The sequence below is a fragment of the Gopherus flavomarginatus genome, chromosome 15, assembly GCF_025201925.1.
Source record: "Gopherus flavomarginatus isolate rGopFla2 chromosome 15, rGopFla2.mat.asm, whole genome shotgun sequence".
Lineage (NCBI taxonomy): Eukaryota > Metazoa > Chordata > Testudines > Testudinidae > Gopherus > Gopherus flavomarginatus.
In genome coordinates, this window is record NC_066631.1 from 28472518 (window position 1) to 28493373 (window position 20856).

The following is a 20856-nucleotide window of genomic DNA, read 5'->3' on the forward strand; positions in this document are numbered from 1 at the left end:
TGGGATATAGCAGGCAGGCAATTTGCAGCTCAATACCAGGGAAGAGGATCAATCCATTTAAGAGACTTCTCCGCTTTGAAATGGTAACAGGGAAGAAAGTAACATGATGACTAAACATTCTACACTGAACTGGCTCCTTCAAAACAAGTGGAGAAATCTACCGAAGCAGTTTCAATACCATGATGCACAGAATGCAGGCTGGATGTGCACAAAGCCAGAGAAGGTCAGTTTAGGCAACAGCTGGCAGAGCAGTTTTTGACAGATCAGTTTATCAGGGATTTTGGAAGTAAGAGGGACAAAATGAATTAATTTTGTTTAAACCAGGTTTCCACAATTCAGATGTGATCCTCCTAGCTAGCATGTGTGAGCCAGGAACATCATCCTGGCAACTGAATATAAATCGAGTCCCTTAAGTAACATTCTAAGAAACTATTTAACAATTCTAGGTTGAGGCATTGTAGCCATGTCCAGAAGTGTACTGAATGTTAATAAGTTTCAGACTACCTGTAGTACATCTGATCCATTCCAAACACGTTCAGATTAAGCACTGAATTCTATACCACTTTTACAAAACATGTATCGCACCTTTCGAAATGAAGATCATATCCACAGGACAAAATAGCTCTCCAGACACTACGGATGTCCTGTTTGGCTCTATCAACAACAAATCTGTGAAATCCATCCAGTGTCAAATACTTCTCTTCTGGAACTGACAGCAGAGACACAAGTATCAAACAATTAGTAATTTACCAGAAAAAAAAGGCATATCAGGCAGCCTTATTTCCAGAGTGTTTGCTTTTGTCTGGCTACCCTCAACTCACAGCCGAAACTTAAGCTACCTGCCTGCTTCCCACTGGCCTTGTCCTCTCCACAAGGGACAACTCCAAGACAGCCTTTCCCAGAAGAAAATCTGAACACATCATCAGGGTTGCTAGGGTTTAATCCGGTGTCCATTTCTCCCTTATTAATGACTTCACCCCTGCAACTCCATCAAGGAGCATTTCTGCCTGAGAGGGAGCTCTATGCTAGCTCTCTTATAACCTGACCATGTGTTTCCATGAAGGGTGAAGGGTGGAGCCACAGAATGAACCCTCATTCTCAAGCCTTGCTGGCCCGGGAGTGGAATATCAAGTGAGAGCCTTGCACGCCATTTCCCTGTCTGGCGGTACCAGACCCGAGATTGCCAAGCTAGCTACGCAGCATTTCTGAAGCTTTTATTTCAGCTTAATAGATTACAAAAGTCTTACTACAAAGAAACCAATTCCACACTAAAACTGAGGAACACAAACACAGGGCAAGTCCCATTGTTCAATCACATTCTGTTTCCATTACACATTGCCTTTATACCCTAAGCTCTTTGGACTCAGAGGAAAACTAGTTTCCTGCCCCAAGTGCTTAGTACGCCGCTGGAGTTATAATAATAATCATATGCCAAGTTCTGCCCTCATTTACCTCAGGGACTCCAGATTCACACTGATATAAGTGAGAGTGGAAATTGGACCAACATTTGCCATTAGTTTAATATTTTAGACGACATGTAAATTAACCTCATTTAAAAAAAGACAAGTGGTCTTTCATTTTTAGTCTAGAAAACTTGGCCAATTGACATGTCTGGAATCTTTACCCTTTGATAGATAGCTTGTTTTCAGAGATAAAGGAATGAGAAGAATTTCCAGACAGCCTCTACCTTCTTGTTTCTTTGTAGGAGACTTCTCTGGGTCCTTCTCATCAGGTTTGCCCTTCTCTGGAGATTTTGGCTTTACAGTAGGTTTTTTCTCACTTAAAGCTGTTCTGCTGTGGGACAGAAACATTTTGTTGGTTAGAATGGACATTTCCTTAAATGACTGAGTGTGGTATCAGTCTACAATATGAAATATTGTTTAACGTAATAAATGATTTATGCCCTCAAAGTCATGAGTTAGTTTAGGTCACCTCTTGATTTTTTAAATTTTCTTTTAAAATCATCTTCTGCACACCAGTATGTCAGAACACCGAAACGGAAAAGCCAGCTGTTTTATGACTGCAGAAAAGTTCAAGGCACTAACCTGACATTATTGAGCACAGACTTTTCCTTTGCAGGTGGTTTAGTAACCGGACGTTTGCAGCTCACAACTTTCACTGGATGTTGCTCTTTGCCTGCCTTGTTATACTTGCCTTTGTCAAACTTAGGCTTGGGGACACCGTATTTCCTTAAGATCTTTCAAAAGAGAAATGAATGATTAGCCAATATTTTCAAATTACACCAGGAGAGTAATTAAAGAGGTGTTGTATATACAGCTACCTGAGTGAGCTGGTCCTCTAGCACCTTCTTTGGTGGGCGGACATTTGTGAAGAAGACATGGAGAAGGTTTCCAGGAGTCTGGGAATTTATTTGCTCTTTGCTCAGATAAATATCAGCAACTTTAATGGGTTTTGTTGGAGTTAGGCTCAGCGTTTGTTCAGAGTGAACACAGCTCTTAAATATTTCTGAGAGGACTTCTCGAGCACCTGGGACCAATTTCTCACCTAATACAAAAAATTGCAGTACAGTACAAATCCAACATAAAAAGAGAGTTTAGAGTTAAGATACTGGGAAGATGTGTTTCTATTCATCCACTATATTATTAAAAAAACCTTGTGCTCTAAAATACTAGACAGCAAATAATTTAGAAAACAGTACACAAAGCAAAGCAGTTATGACATTTTCAAAGTTCAATTTATGATACTGCAGACAGTACCTTCCATTTATTTTGATCTAATACGTTAGTGTAATTTACACAATAGCGTTTATGTCAATAATTGAATTAATTGTTCTCTGAGGCCAATCCCCCGCCTCCCGATTAATCTTTTCTCTCCCTCATTTAGAATTTAGGCCCCATCCAACTGATATAATTTTCTATAGCTTTCTATGATTTGATTCAAGAGGTTTTGATCACACTGTTAGAATAAAATTAACCATTGATTGATGTAAGTTGAAGACTATGAGTAAAATTCTGCTCAGTTACTCTGGATTTGCCCCAGCATAACTCCGTTCAAGTCAAGGAATAGTTTGGTCTAATAATATTTGTAAATGAGTTAAAAATCACAATTTTTTTTCCTGTGGACTATTAAATAAGTTAATCATGAATAATATTTTATTTACTATCTGACCAGCTTTAGCGATTGTTGAATGTGCTAATTGTCACAAATCCCCTCCCCCTAATCTATTGGCAAGTAATTTATACGATAACAATTTTTTCCATTGTCAGTCTGTCAATGAATGATTCTGGATTTACACCAGCATAAGTGAGAAGAATGTGACCACTGCATACAACCTGGAAACAAGGTATTTACCAATATGAAAGATACACACCTTTTATCGATTTATCATTAAAATAGTCTTCTAGGACTGGGCTCCCTTGTGTATCAAATAAACTCTGATTTACAGTAGATACAGTTAAAATCTCCTCAGTTGACATTTCCATTAGTTCATCTTCACCGTCCAGACTTGACAAACCAATCAGATCACTACTGTTAAATAAACTGGCTCGGATTTTCTCTATTTTAGCTCGTGACCTTATCTGTGTAAATAATGAAAGTAGTTACAAGGAATTCTGATGGGGAACAAATTATCTGTCATTTATATTGGTTAAGTCTTGCGTTCTCTCTTCTTGCAGAGGTTTAATGTTACACGTGCTACATTAATCCTCTGATACCAGAATTCAGATTTACCTGGCAATACATCCACTCTAGGAAGTGGGTTCTTTGAAACCACCACACCCTGGGTTAATTACACAGGCCTCTGAGCAATGACTATTCCATTTCTTAAGTTTGGAGGCAACTCTCAGAAGCCTTGAGATAAGAAAATATTAGTTGTAGATCAGCTTGAAGGTTTCACGGTCACCTGCAGTTCTCAACTGTGCAGTAATTAGAAAATATCTACATAAAATTGGCCCTTGGAACCACAGCTATTGGTCCATCTCCCTAACTTTCTTGGAAGCTGTGAATATCAGTAAAGCATCGTCACTGGAGTAGCTACAGACCAGCTGTAGGGTTCAACATGATTATGTTATCAATTTCCTTGTACAGGGTCTATTGCTTGTTTGTTTCATTGTTAATATCTTTGGCTCAATTAAAAATTAAGACAGCTGAATACATTCCTTTGGAGAAAACTATATTTCCTTCTGTAAGAGGAGCTGAAACACAAGCCTAATTCTGAAGCTGCAACAAACTTGAGGCAGATGTTACTGAAAGCACCTGGAAGCCTGGGGGGGGATTTTTCAAACGTGGGATTTAGGAGCACTAGACTTTCAATAGCATTTGCAGTCCTTTGGAAAGGAGAATTTTAAACAAGCAGATGTTATAGCCCAAGTATGTCACACTTTTGGCAACAAAGTTCAAAACCATTCAATGTCAAACCATAAAACTGATGGAATCAAGTACATTCTTAAAGTCTACGAAAGTAACAGACTCTAAAAACTCACAGTGACTCTACACTGTTGCATTCAGAAAGGATGTTGATTTTAAAGGTTCTGATAAAGGCAAGAGAAAGTGTTTAGAGTCACTGCACTGTGATCCCTGGGGCAAATCTGAAGATAATTTAGTACAAGAAAACACAGCCATCCAATTCTAATTGGAATGTGTTTTATGCTGTGTCCTAGTTAGACAGCATCATTTGTGCTGAACTATTCCTTGTTTACAGTACCTGCCACTCTCCATCCAACATACAAAAGTGATTTACTCAAGTTGTAGTACTACCCCCCCACGAGTCTACATGGAAAGGAAACACCCTCTTTGGCCCTGTGAGTCACCCCCACAGTGTGGTGTAGAGAGAAGTGAGAAACAAGATTTGTTTTGTTTTTGAGTTTGGGGGAAGATGGTTACTAGAATTGACATCATTCATTTAGGACAAAATCTGACCTGACTGCTGCAAGAAAGGGGAGCTACAAATGAATCCCTCACTGCCTGAAAGCTGTTACCTCCACTACTGCAAAACCCTTGATTGGCCGTGACATCAGTGGCTGGTTGTCCAGTGACGTGACAGTGTACATTGATCCAACATCAGATACAGACGCTGTTTCTACATTGTCAAGTGGTTCCCCAAGACTGCCAAGGCTGCCAAGGCTTCCAGTGCTGCAAAGTGAAAGATCTAAACTCTCCTGGCTGGAAACAACATGTGGCTCTAGCAGTCCTGGTGGAATGGCCAACTCCAGTGAAGCTTGAAACTGGTCTACAGAAATATCGCTAATTGTCCGAGAGATACCCTGCGAGCTGCAGAGGGAGGCCTGGCTTGTCGAGGCTGAGGCACTAACACTCATGGCAGGTGTGACGCTGCTAGAACTGCTGATATCGAGACTGTCTGCACTACTAGATACAGTTGCTTTTTCCAATTCAGTCCTACATTCTCTTCCTCCTGCTTTGTCCTTGATTTTTTTGGGGTCCTCTTCCTGCAAAGGGATGTAGATTTCATCTTTGAAGACTCCACCATGTGCGTTACATGCCTTCCGGATTGCACTTCTGACAATACCCTCCTCTAAGTGAGTTGGTATTCCAGAAATCACAAGTAACCGACTATGAGCTGTTGCACCCACTAGTGCCTGGCAAGCATCAGCTACAGCATCATTTGTCACACCTAGCCCTTGTGGATCCTTTTTAGTTAGGTGTCTGAGAATTATAAGTAAGGTCAGTGCTCTATGAAACCATAACATATCCTCGGGTTTGCTTCCTCCTATATTGAGAATTGCAGTGTCAGTCTCAGCAGCTTGGGATGAAGACCGTTTACCTGAAGACGATGTCTTTTCCCGCTTCATTTTGACCTTTTTCCTCTTTGACAGGAGGCTTGGGCTCTGGGGCGTCTGCCCCGGAGAAGATGAAGAGGAGGAAGATGAATCACTAAGATTTGGGGCATTTGTGGATGACATTACACTAGCTGTTACACTCATGTTGATTGGCAGAGTCACTTCTGCTACAGCTAGACAGCCTTCCATCAGAGCGTGAAAGTAGGTTGAAAATCTTCCCTGGTCAGCCACTCCCACACCAGAGCCACCACATGCATTTCCAGACCCCCAGTTTTGAGTTTCTTCATCGTACAGTTTGTGCAGTTCTGACTGAAGAGCCATAAGCATGGCTAGACAGGGATTCAGCTGAAGTGCAATGGAAGAAGACAGCCCTGCTGGGTTCTTTTTCTGTTCCAGATTGTGAATTTTGCGAAGCAACTCTCCCAAGAGATGAAATATCAGTTCCTTCACACAAGCTGCCATGTCTGTCGTCCAGAGAAAGTTCCCTACGTATAGAAGACAGACAGACATGGGAATTAGATTTATTCCAATGTGACTGGCTTTATTACATTAATTATGACAATACCATTCAATGGGTGTAAAATCAAGCGAGGCCACTTACAAATCCATGGGGACATTCTTCCCACAGAGACATCTTCTCGCAACCAACAAATACATAATACTAGAAGATCCTATGGCAAAACAAACCTACATTTTGCATCACTCAAGTTCAGCAGGCTTTAAATGCAGCACCTTCATTAAAATTAAAAAATGCAAGAATACAACCTGATCAATGGGCCTGTGTTTGCTGTAATGTGATGGATGTCTCCACATTTTCAGTTTTTGTTATACTCCAGATTTTTCAATTCACAACACATAATTGCATCACAAGAAGCTGTCAGGGGAAGCTGGAGGTACTGGCAGCTGAGTAGGGATAACTGGAGCTTTGTGGCATTTGGGGAAGTGTTGGAGAGCTTTGTGATTATGGGCAAGGCTACAGTGTTCACAGTAATCGTTAATTTTAATAAAGTGTGTGAAACCTGCAGTGATGACTCCTGTGAGCCCGGCTCCCTGCTCTGGGTGTTATGACCTGGCCCATGGGGTCACAATGCCACTCCAGTTTGGTGCGTACACCCGGCTGGCGATGGAAATGGAGGGGCGGATGTGCCAAACCTGAGTGGCGCTGTGACCTAGTGCACAGGGTTACCATGCCCCAGGCAGGATGCAGGGCCCAGTCCAGCCCAGCAGGACAGGAGCTGCCACTGCAGGAGGAGGGAGCGGTGGGCTCATGCTCCAACAATCTCACGTCTCTCTGATTTTTTCATGACTCTGGATTTCTCCCTCTTGCACGTCTGCTGTGAAATTGACTAAAAATTTGAATGAAAAATCATAGATTTAATTTTGGGAGAAGACCATGACCTGGATATTTTCTTAAAATGATCAGTAGAGAAGCAGTTAGTGTTTATAGAATTTGCCATCTTTAAGGTTTCATAGTTAATAAAAGGAGATAAATACAAGTTCTATAAACTGCCATATTCATGATTTTAAGCCTTCTGGAAACTTAGGAGGACAGCACTATAGCAGTTTACACTCTATTTAGATTTACAAAATTGTTTTCACAACCGTGCATGCTAGATCTTTTTAAATGAAAGCTCAGAATGGAGTCTTCTGTGGCAAAAAGTTGGCTGCAGTACTGGAGAATACACAGTGTCCTGGTTACTACGTAACATTGTCAACACATCCTTGCACTGATGAGATATGGGGTAAAATTTTCAAAAGCTCTTAAGTGACTCCTAAGTCTCATTTTCAAAAGTGATTCAGGCACTTAGGTGCTCTTGAATATTTTACCCAATGTACTTAATAGATATCAGCTGGAAAATCTTCATGTGATTTTTCTAGTACTGAGTTTATTTTAGAATTTGGCATTATTAAACCATGTGAATGCACACTATTTTAGAGTTTAAAAACCATAAATTCCATCATAATTACTAAAGAAAGCTTAAATACTGTATTTTTTTCTTTCTGAACATTCCAGTTGATCAGCTGTTTCATTGGTAATTAAATACTCGAGAAATGCTGTACTCTCACCTAAAAGTTCCACCATTTGCAAGAGAACTGAAGCAGGGATAGTATCCAGCTCATCTTCTGATTTCACATCACCATCCTCTGATTTCCAAGTTAAAAGCTGTTCTGTAAACGCCAGGGCCAGAGGGAATTCAAGCGGAAGAGAGTGCAAAACTAAGACAGCTCCAGGAGGAGGGGATACTCCTTAAAACAAGATGACAGAGGAATTCCTATTACCATTCTATAAACTAGAACGCAATAACTGTGTCAAGAAAAAGCAACGTCTTATTAGGCCAGGTTCAAACATTGTTTTCAATTTTTCTAAGCTCAAGTGTTTGTTAAGTGAGGTCGTTCATTAAATCGACTAATCCTCTCATTAAACAGAAATGAAAAGACAGAAAAAGAAAATATGCATGCAGGAGCCAGAATTTACCAATGTACATTGCCAAAGAGCCACAGTAGTATGTCAGCAGGCCACCATCAGCTCCCCCCCTCCACTCCCAGTGCCTCCAGCACACCTGCCAATCAGCGCCCTCCCCCTCCTTCCCTGCACCTCCTGATCAGCTGTTTTGTGGGCACGGCAGGCTCAGAGGAGGGAGTGGGAAGGGGTGAAGTGGGGGCAGGGCCTGTGGCAGAACCAGGGGTTGAGCAGTGAGCACACACACCCCCACTCACCCCTGGCACATTGGAAAGTTGGTGCCTGTGGCTCCAGCCCCGGAGTCGGTGCCTATACAAGGAGCCGCACATTAACTTCTGAAGAGCCGCATGTGGCTCTGGAGCCACAGGTTGGCCACCCCTGATGTAGCCAATGGTTTCCTGAATATTGGCAGGACATTAGTGATACTGCAGAATGGAATACGAGGAACCACAGTGACCAGGAGTGGTGAGACTTTGAAGAATTTATTGAAAGGAAACTTGTTCCTGTTCTTGCCCTCTCTTCCCCCGCCCCCATTATTATAAACAAATCAAGCTATTTCCTCTACAGGCTGGAGGGAAGAGGGAACGTTATTGCTACTGAAATATATTCAAGGGGCCCTGATCCTACAGTGATGAGGCCCAGCCATATAACTATCCACATAGATAAAACTAGGTTAAAATGTGGGATCTCAAATAACAAAGCACCAACCTGGGGCAATGGTTCAGGACCGAACTTAGCAGAACAAGTGCTGCCTGCTCAGTCACCGGTCCCAATTCCTGCAGTGTGCAGAGGGGAGACCCCCCTGAAAACGCCAAGTGTTGACTGACTTCTGAGAACTGATGTGATTGCAGTGTGTAGGGGGGTAAGTTTAGAACTGCCCGGACAATATCAAGCCTGGCCTGTTTCGTTCGTGACGGTATATTCCTATTGCCTGGTATTTTCTGATATCTTGCATAGCATAGTACCCACGTGAACAGAATGTAGGTTTAGTACTGCCTGGGGAAACTGAGAAATAAGGTGATTTAGCCTGTCCTCATTTTGAAAATACTAAGAACATTTACCTAATTTGATGTGGACCTTGTCAGTGGAGATAATCACTGAAGGATACTGATTGGTTGTTGGGGGTGGTGTCAAGCCTGTGTTGGTTGGAGAGGCATCCCGAGGGTAACATACCGCCTCAGTTAGGTTTAACTGACCGTTCCTTTTTATTTTATGACCAAGACCATAAACAAACACTCGAGCCCAAGGAGCCTTATACAGGGAGGAGCTAGAAAATAACCAGAAAACAAATTAATTAATTCATTAATTAAAATTCATAAAAACCCAAACTTAAAAAGGACACAATCAAAGGGTACTTCATATCCTTCTGCACTATCATCCCCCACCTCTCCAAGATAAATCCTTGAAAAGCTTTGTGTTGAAAAATGAACACAAGCATTACACAGAATTCCCAAAGAAGTCTTAGAGAGAGGCAGATCACAACCCAGGCCCAGCAGCCTACATAGGGGCTCTTGATAACTGGTTGCTCTCCCCGTTCCTTAATAACTTACTCTTTGCGGAATCCAGACTGACTTTCCTTACAGGACACAACTACAAAAGCAGCCCCAGGAAAATTAACATCCATATTGACTTTGGACTCTGAAATAGGGAACTCTTCAGCGGGGAATTGTTCTGGTGCAGTCTGTAAAATGACATTTAACAATGAAAGCCTCGGAGAAGCAAAGCAATAAGCCAAAACCCCTTCCTTGCCCCTTATTTTACAGCTAAAAATAGTACTGCAGAGTAGTTAGATAACTTGAGACCACTCGTTTCAGTACTACACAGGCTATCCCCCTGCACGTATTCACATGACCAGACAGCACTGCAGTGTGTGCAGAGAAACACTGCACTACGATTAACAGTATTATGTATTTAAGGACAGCAATAACTGATGTAAAAATATTCTGGCAAGAAAAAAGGCAATCTCTCTAGAGGAAAAAGATTAATTCACATTTTCTTTACATTACTATAAACATTTTGAAAGCATCAAAAAATATCATTTACCTGCAAGAAGGAACAGATTTGTTTAGTTAGTTCTAACAGACTCTCCTCTCCTTGATGTAGTGTCCGAGTGATGGCTACAGTCAGCCACTCCCTGATTTGCTGTGAATTGCCCTGGTAGAAAAGGTCTGTGGCAGAACAGTTCTGGGAATGTATACAATGCTGTAGGGACTGGGCCAAAAGAATAGAACTTGCACTGATTGTTCCATCTGTAAAGAACAAATGCAATACACTGTATATTTTGGAAGATCTCTGAACTTGTAAGTAGTTAGTCAAAGAAACTCTCAGATCACAAACCTTTATAGCTGCATTCCTGCCCAAGTGCAAGTCCTCTCAAGGTTTAGCAGTATAAGGAATTCTTCCAGGGCCAAACCTGTGCCCCTGACACTACTGACACAGAACTGAATGGAGGGTCAAAGGCCTGGTCTCATTCTGTCCCAGCATTATTCCAATCTTTACATGGATTCCCCCAGGAAGAAAAGCAGTGGAAGGGCTCTGGGGCCACCCAATTGTGCCCCACCCTAGAAGCAGTCAGATAGCTCCCCACTCCACCAGTCAGATATGGAGACATTGCTTTTCCCAATGCCGCATGATGGCCAAGGAGACAGAAGGGGCCGAGTAGCCCCAGTTTGAGGGGTTCTTTGAGGCTGTACAATGAGTACATGGCGCTTGAGATTTTTCCTCCGCTTATTCGATGAGATGAAGCAGGGAGAAGTGGTGTCCCTGACCTCAAGCTTCTCCCACCCACAAACAAGCTATTTTTAGAGGGCTCCCTATCACTGCCTCCCTTACAGACTGCTGCTGTCTACTAAGTTACTGCAGGACCTATGGAGGGCCAATTTGCAGTGCATGGCAGCACTAGACAAAGCAATTCCTACAGAGCCTGTTTGCAGAAATCCCGCTCAGCAAGGTGCAATTATACACATTAACATGATGCAAATTCCTCACAGGTTAGCTAAACAAGGCCAGAAATGAAAAAAAAATATTGCTAAAAAGGCAGAAGCAAGGAAGTATGGAGGGAGGGTGTGTGCTTAATTACGAGTATTTAAATTGTAACCTAGAAAAGGATCCCAAAGCCATGCAATTCCTCAAAATACTCTGTACTCTGCAGAGGAGTCACACATGATGCAGCCTCTGAGAGAGCTAGTCCAGTCTCAGAATGATTTGGGGGAGAGATCTTCAAGTGCTTTAGATTAATTTTGGGTATTAACCACCTATTTTTAGCTACTTTTTACTTCCTCCTAAGTGCCCTGCCATGTTGTATGCATCTCTTAGCATGCATAATGGCATCTGACAGGTTGATTTCCACCACTAACACACAGTTAATTTAACCGAAGATCTTTTCCCAGAATTCGGCCACATGCATTCTCTTAGACTCATGAGTCATTAGCTATCAGATTCATAAAACGCGACAAAGAGTCCTGTGGCACGTTATAGACTAATACCCATGAAAGCTTATGCTCCAATACATGTTAGTCTATAAGGTGCCACAGGACTCTGTTGCTTTTTACAGATCCAAACTAACACAGTTACTACCCCTCTGATACTTGTCAGATTCATGACTCTGTTAGGAAAAGAATGAACTGTTCTGTATAACTGGAGACGAGTTGAATTTTGAAAATGAAGTGACCCAATGGCAGCTATATACCTATACTGAATTCAAACTGTACAACGTTTTCAGTTTCTCACAAGTATCGCACAAACGAAAAGAAGAATAGCAACATATTAAATGGAATCTTTTTGGGGGAGGAATAAGGAGGGAGAATTCCTTCCTACAGCTTACTTTTCATGAGATCATTAATGAACATTTGCAATGAACACACCTCAGTTTAGCCCAGAATTTACTTAACTGCTTTTACATGGTGATTAGCCCTTTGTCTACCTGCTCATGAATCTAGTAAGAGATTGCTTATTTCATATGTTCATGCAAGTTTGAAAAACTTAATTTAAAAACAATAGCACTTAATGGCTTCATGAAACAAATTGAAAATTGTCAGTTTCAAGAAACTCCTAAACTTAATCAATCTCTCACACAGTTCTTTGTAAGCACACACATTGCTATACTAAGGTATCAAACGCAAATGAGCTGCTGCATTTTTCAATTATTATTTTACCAGGAAGGGGTGGTGCAAGAAGTTGGTTGGACAGCAGCTGCAGGTGCTCCAGGGTGATATCACGGATAGCAGGAATATGAAATAGACGAGTAAACATATGTGGAGATTTGGGGGCAAAAATATTGAGGAGAGCCATGCGGCAGTACAACCGCGCAAGTGAGGCTTCACATCGCAAAAGTTCTCTATAAAAAAGTGAGAAACAGAATTAATTAAAATACGAACTATACCTAGCAGCTTGATTTCTGGACCCAAAACAGACGTATGAACTTAAAAACAGCAATAACTTATTAAGTAGAGTCAAATCTTCCTTATTCACTTTGGAAAGGAAATCACTAGTGACTGAATAGGTAGGTTCTATATGAGAAACTCTAAAACTTCTCACTACTGCTTATCCAGTGTTTGGGCACCAGCAGGCCACAAGTTTAAAACCTCTATGGCCCTCTTCATAGTCGTGAGGGCCCACATGTACGGATCTGATGACAGGAACAGAGCTCCCTTTACTCGTAACTCTGAGACAAGGGCAGTGAACAAACACTCTTCTCATCTCTAGAAAGAGATGAAGTGATCAGTGCCTCAGTTTTAGTTAAAGATCTGATGGCCCTTTCTGGCAAGGTAAAGGTATAAATTCTTCCTACCTAAAATTCCCTTTGCTTTCAGTTGGGACCCCAGATACGTTAGGTATCTTCCACTAGTGGTCTTTGCTTTTACAACTTGGTCCTTCACGTTATGAATTCAATCCTGTGAAGTGCCCTGAGGTCCCAATGAAGTCAGTAGGAATGTGAAGTGTTCAGAATCACACAAGACTGAACACATAGATGATAAACAGAAATTACCACCATCGCAATAATTGACTATACTAGACAAGATGTTTTTGCCCCTGCCAGAGCTAAATATTTATGAATAATTTAGAGATCATTCTTGTTTTAATAATGCCCTAATAAGAACATCATAACTCCTTTTATAAAAAGATCATCTAGCCAATACTATGTGGAGATCCAATGACCTCTTTTTAGGTCTAAACCTAGTGAGTGTACTAAGAAGGTGTTCAGAAGTTTACTTGAAATCTACTATTTAATGCAAAGCTGCAGTAAGTAATTAATTTTACCGTATGAAACACTGTACGTTCATCCAAGTAATAAACATGGAAATATGGATATATTATGCGCTCTAAGTACACTAAATTAATTTCTTATTTACCTGTGAATTTGGATGTTCGTATTATCCAGAGTAACCAATCCATTTGTTGCAGTCCTCCTATAGCCAGACGGCGGCCTTTCTAACATGTCAATAGGATACCAGTATCTTACCAACACACCTTCACTTCTGAGATAAGTCTCTACTTGCACCAATTCATTTACCTGAAATGTCAAACACAACGCCATCATACACTGGACACATCTTTACTCAAAGAGCAGAAAACAGCATCTTACATGAACTAACATGTTTTACCACATAGATCAGAGAAAAATGCTGTCAACCCATTAAAAAACGTAAATATAGCTTTACTCACTGAATCAACGTCCAGAACAACACCATGGAGACCAAATGTCTTCAGCATCCCACGAATAGCAAATTTAGGTAAAGCCGTTCCCACAGCATTGCTGGCCACGTTGTTACTGTCTGGGGAGCGAGTCACCACTGTGAGGCCTGGAAACAAAGGAATAACATGTCTTCAAAATATCATACACAATGAGAAGGTCCTGAATAAACTAACAGTATACACAGCTGACTCCTACCACCCAGAGTCCGATAGACTAATCTTTGGCTCAGAATGCACAGGCTGTAGCCTTAGCACACCCGATTCTGCTGTTTGGTGGGTTGTTTAACATTTTCACTTTGTGCACAGCACATATATTGACAAGTGATTCACTTTTAAAAATGTTATTAAAAAGGCAAAACAAAAGCAGTGATTTAACCCCTCCAGTTCTATCCATTTATTGAACTAAAAGGGTTGCAGCCTTAATTCAACCAAATAATGATTTTGTCCTGTATGCGCCAAGGTCAAAGGGTGTTCAGTCCTAATTTTTCTCCTACTGGCAAATAAAGATTGAAATAGACATACCTTTCCGAACTTTATCAATAGTGAATTTATTTGCTTCATCTTTGATATCCTCAATAGTAGGAAGATAGAGGTCTCTTGGGATACCACCATTTTCCTCATAAAGGAATTCTACTGTTTGTCGGGCTATATCGACCATTCCTGATAAACAGAATAGCATCTGGATTAGACGCTGGCCTTGGTCTTGTAACAAACCACACAATCTAACAAATACATTAAAACAGTCTCATCTACTCATTACAAGCCAGATTCCGCCACCTCACTCGTCACTTTGGATAAGATATAGCAAATTGGTCTAAAGTCTAGCACTCAAAAAGTCTAAATCAATATCATACTGATTTCTGGAGAATATTTATAGAGCTAATCTGTTTCAGGAAACAAGTTTGTTTACTACTGATAACTATTTCACCCTTAAACTAAATGTTTACCTGCAGACTATAAGCAGAGATTGGCAACCTTTGGCAAGCAGCTCGCCAGGGTAAGCCCCCTGCTGGGCTAGGCTGGTTTGTTTACCTCCTGCGTCCACAGGTTTGGCCGATCGCAGCTCCCATTGGCTGCAGTTCGCCGTTCCAGGCCAATGGGGGTTGCAGGAAGCGGCGTGGGCCGAGGGATGTGCTGGCCGTTGCTTCCAGCAGCTCCCATTGGCCTGGAGCAGCGAACCGCAGCCACTAGGAGCCATGATCGGCTCAATCTGCAGCTGCGGCAGGTATACAAACCGGCCCGGCCAGTCAGGGACTTTCCCTGCACAAGCGACAGACCAAGTTTGGGAACCACTAGATTAGAATAATCACGAAACAAACTAAGACAGACCATTATAAAGGGAAAACCATAGCACAGGAGCTTGTTTTGATTTTATCAGAACAGAAATGTTTACCTACTGAATTCACGACTTTTTTTTTTTAAAGCAATGTTTTATTTTAATCTGCATGAAGAAGTGACTAGGAACCTCAGTGTCAGGCGACTAGGAACAAAGACATACTCAGTCACTCACATGCTAGCTGCTGGATAAACTTAGACCTACCAAGTGCAATTAACTTGTGAGTGGCAATGAAATAAAAAAAATGACCTTCTAAAGCACCGAGGAGAAAGACTTATTTACAAAGCACATTTGTCATGGAATATTCAGGCTGATTGGTCCCCCATACATAAGCTGTGGGAGAAGGCTATTAACTCTCCTGCTGAGCAAATAATTGCACATGAGGCAGAGCTGCCAAACTTGTACTGAAATGAAAAGTCTTTCTGCAACATTCCACTGTGTCCAAATCACTAGTTTATCAACATGGAAGAAGACACATCTTGGGAAAAACCCTAACACTAGAGTTAAGGTTTCTAGCTATAAAAATAAAATTAATTAGCATACATCTGATAGAGGTTACACTTTGCCAATAGCTTCTGAATAGCAAGTAAAATCAAGTATCAAAAGCAGATATACCATCAGGAGTTCATGAAAACTGTGCAGCATTTTGTCCTTAACCAAGTAATTTTGATTAAAAGAACTTCGATAGAAAAGTAAATGAAAAAATCTCTGATAATACAAGATTATACAACTAAAATAATCTGTCATAAAATAGAGAAATTAAGGTACCAACAATAACATTACTTTTAGTGTTCAAAGAGAGCCAAATTAAGCCCTGAGGTTCCCATCTTTGCCTGGCTATGGTTTCCTGAAGAACCAGGTTAACATGTCAGCAGCCCGTATCTTTATATTGTAATGGTTAGATCTTTGCAATGAAAAATGTAGAACCCTTTTTTCAAATGAAAGTAGTGACTCTGTTGAATACAGTAGAATGTAGCAAAAAAATGCTAAACTCCCCTTAAATAATGTAATACATTATTATTATTATTATTTTTGCTGCTGCATTTGTGACCTTTTGTTCCTGGTGCTAAAGCTTGGTTCTGGTTTTTTTGTGGGGAGATTTTAATGTGGTACTTACACAAACTCCCTCTTACAGGTTGTCCCATCAGCCCCTATTCCTTGCCCAACTATCTCATAAGGGGGTAGAATGTTATTAAGCTCTATTAAATGCTAAAAAGCTGCCAACCATTTCAATCATCTATAATCTTTCTTCTTTCTAAGAACTCTTCCTCACAAGTTTCATATTTCAGTCAGTATTGATGTAGATGCGTCTAAAAAGTGTGTTCAAGCGGCTTTTTAAAATTCAAACTACTACATGTTTTTCTGTTCTCATAGACTCGTAGCTCATAACCTAAAAAACAGAAAAGATTTTGCAGAAACTTTCCAAAATCTTCTACCCCCCGACAAAATATCTCACTTTTGAGCAGAAACCATGCTTGGAAAATATTTGCCCAAAAGAAGAATGTTTCTATAAGTTACAAGCATGTGAAAAACAGAACACAAACTGTTTTGCAGCCTTGACTCTAGTAGGTGCAACAAGACCAATCCAGCTCCTCCAGTTTCATTCCTGCACCTGTTATATGCCACATACAATTATGACCATAGAAAAAAACATTTGACAGTCATACCCAGCTGTAAAGCCCCTTTAATCTGGTCTAGACCAGATTTCCTCTCAGCTTCATTGCGAAACCGTCTTCTAATTGTAGGGAAAACTTTAGTCTCCCAGGCTTTAACCAAGAGAGCATAGTGATCCTCCTGGGAAGAGAAGTCAAACAAAAAACAAATGGCATTTAGAACAAGAGATTTAATGGAAATTCTGGTTTCTCAAAGAAAAAAAATCAGTCTTTAAATACAAGATTTATAGTTAGAGAGCAGCTTTGTAACATGTGAGGTGTCCCATCTTCCTTACCCGGGGGACGTCATCATCGTCATCATCATCGCTTTCGTCGTCTGCAATAGCCGGGGGATGTGGATCTGGGCCTGATGTGAAGAAGTTCTCATAGCTGAGTTCCATTTTATAATGACAAGAAGTATCACTGTCATACTCTGCAACCAACCACATTGAAATAATGAACTCCCAATCATTACTAGACATGCTAAAATATTTCATGAAGTTCTTCAGATATGCTGCATTCTGTGGTCTCTCTCCAATCACTTGGTGGAAGTTACTTAATGCATTTTGACATAGTGTAGCACATTGAGTAACTCAATAAAGTGAAGCCTCTAACTACATTCAGAGCCCTAATAAAATAATTGTTCATTATGGTTACTTTAGTTCAGAACAATTTGAATGCTTTATTCTATATAATGTAAAAGAAATATAACTGATTTTTAGACTGCTTTGTCTAAAATGAAGTGAGCATTTATCTGCCAATGTCTATTGTGCTTTTTTAACTATTGTTGTATTTTATCTGGGCAGCACCTTGAGAATTTCAATTAGAGAACATTTAATTGCATTTAGACTGTTTTACTGAAATAAACTGAACATGCTATTTAAATGTTATTAATGATCACTTTACGTTGCTGAGCTGTGGCAACAGCAGCAATTCTACAAGGAGGTCCATGGGTTCCAGAATCAGAAGCTATGCTGGTACCAGCATCATTATCACTATCAGAAGCCATGGCAAAAGGCAACGCTTCAAAATTGGCACTTATTTCTTCAGCTAGGTCAATGCACAGATCAGCAGCATTCCTGTGAGCTTGTCCCTCAGCATAGGCAAACTGGCGAGATCCAAAGTTAGCACGGACTTTTGTATTCTGTAACAAAATTCAAATAAAGCATAAGAGAAGAAGCTTTTGTTTTAAAGTACTATTTTAACCCTTTGATATGATCTTCCTATTCCAAACCTTGGCCACAGGATGAGATCCCCACTGGTTACTACCATATCCTCTAGTGATATGGATTTCCTTGCACTATTGACCATAAATTTTAAAGAATAAGTCTGATAATACACAATTGCAAAGTATAAACCTGCTCAATACAATCTTTAAGCTTTAATTGTTCAGCCTGGTACTTTCAAGATACAGTCATTGGGCCAAACGTCATTTTCAGCAAGATCACTGTTAAGATTAAAGTGAAGTAATAGTCAAGTAAGGCCTATTTGTATATAAAGATTAACTCATTCTCCTCATCAGACCAGCTCTACTTTATTGTCCTGATGGGTGAGACTAGCTCCCATTAAAGGTACATGCACATTAGAAAGAGAACGTAAGTTTTAACTCAAATCAATAAATGAAGGTGAAAATAATATTAAAAATATTTTATGGTTTCCATACAGGAACATTGACTAGTGTTGATGAAAGTCAAATGCATCCCAAAATACGTGTTTAATTGTTAAACCTGCCTTTTTCTGAATGTGCACCACCGGCCACATTCCACCGGAGACATCCTCCAGATAAGGCCCAAGTCGCTGTCCACAATATGTGAAGTACACTCTTCCTTTAGCTGGTTGTCCTGGAGGGGGAGGAGTGCCTTCTGTTCTCTCCCAGCCAATTCCTGCTATATCACCTAGAGGAAAATAGAACACGACCAAAAAGAAACAAGGATTTTTCTGTTTTTCATCTATTACCTTGTTTATATTTAAGAGGTGTTAGGCTCTTTCAGCTAAGTAAATAAGCTGAATTCTGACATACCAGGAGAAAGAGTCACATCCAGTCGAACACTCTTCCACTGTAGTAAGCTGGAGCCATTGTAATGCACAGCTCGTCCATTACTAAGAAAGTAAATGTGAAAAAGAAAGTTAAACATAAAAGAGCAGCCCTCTAAGGTAAAAAAGTCATTGTAAAAGACCATCAGTTAGCGCTCAGGTGATTGCTACCTACTGCTAAAATGCAACAGGAACTCTACTCATTTTCATAAGTAATTACTATATTTCAAAACTTTAATCCCTCCATTGAAATTATCCATTGAGCACTTTTCAGGAACAAAAAGCAAGCCTGGTGCCAATCCAGAGGAGCTTATACTCAGTTTATGTAGTGTACCAGGCTGTAATTTTTCATGAACACATTTGCAACATACTTATGAAAAAGACATGTGCCAACAGGATTTGTCCATGCGCCGTCCCGCTTTTCTGCTTCAGTTGCAAACCCAAATGAAACTATTGGACCAGTGTCATCATCTGTATCTCCATAGGAAACTATTTCAATCTCCCAGTAAAATGATGGGGCCTAAGGAAACAGCCATACAGAAAATTTGTTGGTCATATTTAAAAAACAAACAAACAAACAAACAAAAACAACTGAAGGTAAAACACCACAGAAATTTGCTCTATCATTGTGATTTCTTACTTGTACTGGAACTGGCGAGGTAGCGTAGATAAATGTGCCACGAGGCAGTCCTCCGCCTGCACTAGGGTCAGCCAAAAAGGTCACAGCTGTAAGATGTGATGAGAACATGCATGCTCGCACAGGTGGAAACACTCTAGAAGGGCTCCAAGTAATCTCCTTGGGCTGTAAAACAGGTAAAGAGTGGTTTAGTCTGACTGCATTTGAGGTCACAAGCTAGATTTCATTCTACTGAAATCCAGTATCCAAGATCTGCTATGGAATGCATACTTGATCCAGTATATAACATAAGTAATCCATATGTTGCATTCAAGAATGTTTATGTGTGATGAATTTTCTTTTTCCTTTAAACCACTGTAATGGTTTGACTCCGGTGATCCTTAGACCACTATATGAGAAGCTGAATCCATTAGAGAAAGAGCCAGAAAAGCAGCACCTTGTTGATATATTTACCTGTCTTCTGTCTGCCTGGAGTGGCGGAGGTGGGGGACGAGCACAATCTCGATACAACATTCTTAACCTTTCACATTGCACTTCTACAATGAGAAGCCTCTCCCCTGTAACAGTACAAACCAAACCATTAATACCGGGAACATGAGAGTTTAGCTGGAGACAGTCATTTGAGATCTAATGATTACACCTATGCTAAAAATCTCTAAACGTCACAATCAGGTCTATTTCAGAAATTAATCTTTCCTCACTTCTTCCCCTTCCCTATTCCAAAATCAAAAAACCCGAAACTGACAAAAACCTATGGAATACACCTGAGAATGGCTTATATTTCAGCGAAAGCCTCATGTATGAGAGGAATTACAGGTCTAAAAATTAAATGGAAATTATTTCCAAGTAACAGCGAAATTTCATTTTAGGTTAACAAAGCAGTTGATCTGCATTAAGGGCTGTCACTCCATCTTTATCTAGCATGAATGGTAAAGAAGTACTATACAGCACTACAGCACCTAACATCCATATTGTGGAAAGACACCCTCATACCTACACCCCACCGTCGTTATTCAGAATGTCCTTGTTTTGTTTAATTTTCCTTATGACAATACATGTTTGTGTTAAATTTAATTAAAACAAAATCAGTGAGCTTGTTACAGCTGCAAATGAAACTGACAAAGACACCATCAAATCAAACTACCCTGTTTGCTGTTAGCTAGTCAAGATGCTTCAATGCACTGAAGTCTGTAGGATACTTTCAGGTAAGGGAACTTTGAAGTTATAGTTTGACCATTGGAATAAAATGGCCATTGGAGATGCTCACTAGGAATAGAATAGATTGC

At 40.4% G+C, this 20856-nt stretch overlaps 1 protein-coding gene across 6 annotated transcripts in view; it reads right to left on the bottom strand.

Moving 5' to 3' along the window:
• HECTD4 (HECT domain E3 ubiquitin protein ligase 4) overlaps positions 1-20856 on the bottom strand; it is a 109063-nt gene that overhangs the window by 12572 nt on the left and 75635 nt on the right. For 5 of the 6 annotated variants that reach the window (XM_050924253.1, XM_050924251.1, XM_050924254.1 and 2 more), the window contains 22 exons: positions 20024-20127; positions 19574-19735; positions 19305-19453; positions 18920-18999; positions 18631-18794; positions 17806-18043; positions 17196-17332; positions 16915-17041; positions 14434-14571; positions 13882-14018; positions 13569-13729; positions 12372-12553; positions 10261-10466; positions 9768-9898; positions 9279-9484; positions 7824-8003; positions 4938-6241; positions 3332-3539; positions 2282-2505; positions 2046-2197; positions 1688-1794; positions 586-709 (listed from right to left, as the gene is read on the bottom strand). In XM_050924253.1, the coding sequence (XP_050780210.1) occupies positions 586-709; positions 1688-1794; positions 2046-2197; positions 2282-2505; positions 3332-3539; positions 4938-6241; positions 7824-8003; positions 9279-9484; positions 9768-9898; positions 10261-10466; positions 12372-12553; positions 13569-13729; positions 13882-14018; positions 14434-14571; positions 16915-17041; positions 17196-17332; positions 17806-18043; positions 18631-18794; positions 18920-18999; positions 19305-19453; positions 19574-19735; positions 20024-20127 (4621 nt within the window). The remainder of the gene's footprint in view (positions 1-585; positions 710-1687; positions 1795-2045; positions 2198-2281; positions 2506-3331; positions 3540-4937; positions 6242-7823; positions 8004-9278; positions 9485-9767; positions 9899-10260; positions 10467-12371; positions 12554-13568; positions 13730-13881; positions 14019-14433; positions 14572-16914; positions 17042-17195; positions 17333-17805; positions 18044-18630; positions 18795-18919; positions 19000-19304; positions 19454-19573; positions 19736-20023; positions 20128-20856) is intronic. The other variant, XM_050924250.1, reaches the window with a different exon arrangement.